Raw genomic sequence first — 4,582 nt, forward strand, 5'->3', positions numbered from 1 at the left:
AAATTATTATATGAATTTTATTTCATTTGAAAAAGTAAATGTAAAATGAGTTGCAGCCTAATATGAACAACAAACTGCACATGTGAAAAAAAACTGCAATTAAACATACTGTAACAGCCTAGGTCCCACTTAATGTCATTCCAAAGAGCACTTCAGTGCACATATCAAAAAAGTTTATAACATGGAACATAACATTGTTTCATGCAGTTTTTTGTCAAAGCTAATTATTACAGTAGCCCTATTTCAACAACAACAGCCATCTTAATAATTGGCAAACATTAGGCTAGCTTCTAATAAGACAGAATATGTTTTTAGATTTCGCAAGAGCAGTGAAATCAGGTGTATGTTTGTCAGCACGATACGCATACAGTGGTGCAAATGAACTATTACTCGTTTAAATTGCATTATTGTGTGAGAACGATGCTTTGAATTTGGGAAAAACGGCAGTTTCATTTATTAAGACATTTGACGTAAATGTCATTGTTGATAAGCAAGTCATAATTGAGCAGACTTATCAGACAACAATTGTCGGAAAAGGCAGTGTTTTAAAGCTGGAAATACAACAAATAAAGTTAAAACAGCCATAGAGTCCGGTCTCTTAACTCACCACAGTCAGCTATCGCGTCTTGAGACGCGGGCGCGAGCGGGGGAGGCGATCGCCATGAACTTGTGGACCAAAGCGCGAATATAAACACGTGACACAGCTGCTCGCACCAGTCACGTGACTCGCGCTCTGCAGCTCATGCTGTATGAAACAGACGCACGCACATCAACTCGTAACTGTAGGGCCCGTTGTCTAACTTACTAAATTTATTCTAGAGATGTCTTTTTTACAGACTACATAAAGGGACGGATCAAATAACCTTGGGGGCCGGGTCTGACCCGCGGGCCTCCAATTGAATAGCCCTGGTATAAACACTTGCCTAATTTAGGTAATCTTTTGGCGGACCACTAGGGGGGTTTGGCGGACCACTAGTGGTCCGCGGACCACACTTTGAGAATTACTGGTCTATACAAACACAAAACAGCCATAAACACAAAGTAATTTTTAAACACTATTTTATTTAAGTCAGACCAGCACAAACTGAATATATCACAAGGATTTCTAAAATAAATAACAAAACAAGCTGAATAATATATTCAGAATCAAAAACTAAAGTGGCTTTTGCATCATAAAAGCAGTTCCGCCCTTAAAAATGTTCCTTTCACAGCTTATGTATGAAAACTATCAACAATGTACAACATAACACAAAACTAAAATAAATAAATGAAATCAATCTGAATTATTCAGAATCAATTTGAAGAAACTCAGCATTAAAAAACTGCTATTATTGACAACCATAAATGATATGCATAAAAAACAACATATCAATTTTCAACATAACCACAAATTAAGAGTTGCATGTCACCAACTTATGTAAAGTAAGCTGTGTGTATTCAAAGTGCAAAATCTGCTGTTGTATATGTCTATAACAATGTAAAAAACATAGAAACAAAACAGCATTTTTCCTAGCAATACAACATAATGCATTTTATAATGCATAAAATTAGTGTTCTCAGACCTAACAGAAATTTCACTGTGCCTACTAAACTAACCATTATTTTTAACAACAAATATTTTTAATAACAAATGTGTGCTTATTTATTTGAATCAACAAAAGGTGCTTACTAGCAAGGACCTGAATGAATGTTTAAGTTGAGTTTTACCCTTCAAACCAGTGGTTGTACCGCATAAGAAGTAGTCTCTCAAACCTTTGGTCAGACAGCTTGTTTCTCTTTGGAGACAGTACCAGACTTCCCAGGCTGAAAAGTCTTTCAACGGGTGCACTGGATGGAGTAGCTGCATTTTTCTTCAGAGAAATTTCCTTTATTGTGGGAAATTGTTTAAGAATCTCCATCCCTGTTTCGGCTGTTCTCAAGTAAGTCATTACTTCAGTTTCCACAGTGCTGAAGGTATCATCAGCCTCCTCAAAACAGAAAAAGTCCTGCACATTGAAGGAGCTTGAGTCTGGTGTTGTCGGAGACACTGGCATCTTGGCTGCTTGCTGAACAGGGCCAGGGCGAGGGATGAGCTTGTGACACTCTGCTGCCAGCATTCCTTTGACCATCTCTTTCTTCCTTTGGTCTCTCAACCATCGCAGTTTGAACATAGGAAGCGTAACAGCTGCCAGTATGGCATCGTTGCTTTCCAAAACAGATGCAAATCGTGTTTTGATTGCCTGCAAAAAACACACACACAGTGACACAGATATTAGAATGAGTGAAAGATTTCCTCTTTGTACATTCTATGAAAGCTGTACATCACATCACTATGTGATTTTTGACCTATAGATATAAATTATAAAATCATTTTATACATTTCAAAAACACACACATTAAGAAACTGAAAATATATGTGCAATTTATTGGACAAAACTAAAAATTTATTTTGCAAAAAAGGAATTATGGTATTATTACTGTTTATTTTTAATCCAGTGGGTAGGTGCAGACGTGTGTGTGTGTGTGTGTGTGTGTGTGTGTGTGTGTGTGTGTGTGTGTGTGTGTGTGTGTGTGTGTGTGTGTGTGTGTGTGTGTGTGTGTGTGTGTGTGTGTGTGTGTGTGTGTGTGTGTGTGTGTGTGTGTGTGTGGTGTGTGTGTGTGTGTGTAAGAGAGAATAGAATCAAAAATATTTTTTTGCACTTTACATTCTTTTAATTTCTTAGGCTAGATTGATGCTTGCTCAGCTTAAAATATTAATGTTTACATCTATAAACTTCTTTTAAATATTGATGAATGTTTCTTACCTGAACTATTGCATCAGGTAGGCCAGTTGCAATAATCAGGCCTTCTTTTACCTCCAGTAGCTTCGACATCAAAACTTCTATTGTGGGCAGGAGGGTGCCATAGTAACAGTTTTCTTCTCCTTGCAGGATATCCAGAGCAACTGTGAGAGGCTTCATGATGGCACAGTATTCCCTCAAAAACTGAAACTCCCTCTCACTAATACATTTTAGCTCTAAACGATTAGAGATGGTACTCAAGTCAGTCATGGGTATTTCAACTATTCTTGCCACAGCATCATAAAATGAATTCCACCTTGTGGAGCATGGCACAAGCAGTTTTTTGCCAACCAAATCACCCACTAACTCTGAAGCCAAAGTCGACCGGCTAGCCTTACTCCACAGTGCTGTGCACTTGGCTGTAGCACTTCTGTATATTCCTTTAGTCCCAGGATTGGAAAGCAGCCACTTGTCCACATCAGAGCATGAAATTAAATTAAGCGTGTGAGAGGCACACCTCAGGTGTGGTGGCAAAACAATCCCCTCCTCTGTGGATGTGTCAAGCACGTCTGCAACATTTGTGAAGGTAACCTCTTCATCCTCTTCATTATCGTCGTCAGAGAGCGATTCCGGCTGATAAATTTGGAAGGCTTTTACAAAGTTTGAACCGTTATCAGTAACCGTAGCTGTAACTTTCGTGGACAGTCCATATAATGAATGGATGTGATCGATCTCAGCAGCGATGACATCATACGTGTGTCTACCTTTCATCCTTTTACAGGCTAACGCAGCTTTCTGACGTTTAAAAGTAGCGGTGTTTATCCAGTGGGCTGTCATGCCTAGGAAGCTTTTGTTGTGGACAGACCAAATGTCTGCAGTGGTCGCGATGTAGTCTAGCCCCTCAAATGTTGTTTTCAGCTCATTTTCCATTTTTGAATATTCTTTATCCAAGTAGTTGGAAAAAGTTTTTCGTCCCATTTGCTGCTGTGTACCCCCTGAACATGTTATCATGCTAACGAGCTGCCTGAAAGCCGGTGACTCCACAGTAGAGACAGGCTGCATGTTTTCAACAACATAACGTGCGATAGCTTTGTTGATCTGTCCTTGGCTAACAGTGCGGTTAAAATCTAGTCGCTGTTGTTTGGCTGCAGGTGCTTCACTCACTTCTAATGTGTCCACCGGCACCGGGTTAGCTTCTAGCTTCGTCGAGGCATGTAGTTTATGGAGGTGCTTCAACAGATTGGAGTTGCTGTTTGTCGCAGTAGATAGGACCTTCGATCCAGAAAGACACAGCTTACACTTGACTAAAATGTTTTTGTCTTTCTGCTCAACTAAAGTGAAATAATGAGCATATTTCCACTTGGAGAAACTCGTCTTGCTCTCGCCTTGACTCGCCATGACCGCCGCACATACTTGAATAAACATACAGTGCGTCTTCTTCGTGTTTACGTTGGTGGCATCCGCCAATCATACAATGCGTCGCTGCTGTAAACAGGTTAGGCTGTGGGCTACACTTCAGCCAAAATGTATTAATATGAATGAATTTAAAAAAAGTAACGGAACAACGCACCATTTGGTAACGGTAACGGAGTTAATTAATTTAAAAAGTAATGCGTTAGAGTATTAGTTACTGATAAAAGTAACTGCGTTACAGTAACGCGTTACTAGTAACGCGTTATTGCCCAACACTGATGATGACCCAAGATTTTAGATGTACTGTTGCAGTAGTTTTAGGCAAAAATACCATATTCTATCTCAAAACCACTAGGTGGCGCAATGACAAAATTGTGCATGCAACATCAGGTCATGATTGTGTTACATCT

The 4,582-nt window shown here is 39.4% G+C and overlaps 1 protein-coding gene across 1 annotated transcript; it reads right to left on the reverse strand.

The window, feature by feature from the left end:
• Window positions 1-1,575: 1,575 nt before the first annotated feature.
• Window positions 1,576-4,171, reverse strand: LOC141280886 (uncharacterized). Its single transcript, XM_073812126.1, has 2 exons — window positions 2,784-4,171; window positions 1,576-2,219 (listed from the first exon to the last, which is right to left on the reverse strand). The coding sequence occupies exons 1-2, from the start codon at window positions 4,155-4,157 to the stop codon at window positions 1,704-1,706; spliced, it is 1,890 nt and encodes a 629-aa protein (XP_073668227.1). The 5' UTR covers window positions 4,158-4,171; the 3' UTR covers window positions 1,576-1,703.
• Window positions 4,172-4,582: the final 411 nt, after the last annotated feature.

This window comes from Paramisgurnus dabryanus, chromosome 16 (genome assembly GCF_030506205.2).
Source record: "Paramisgurnus dabryanus chromosome 16, PD_genome_1.1, whole genome shotgun sequence".
In the NCBI taxonomy this organism is placed as follows: Eukaryota; Metazoa; Chordata; class Actinopteri; order Cypriniformes; family Cobitidae; genus Paramisgurnus; species Paramisgurnus dabryanus.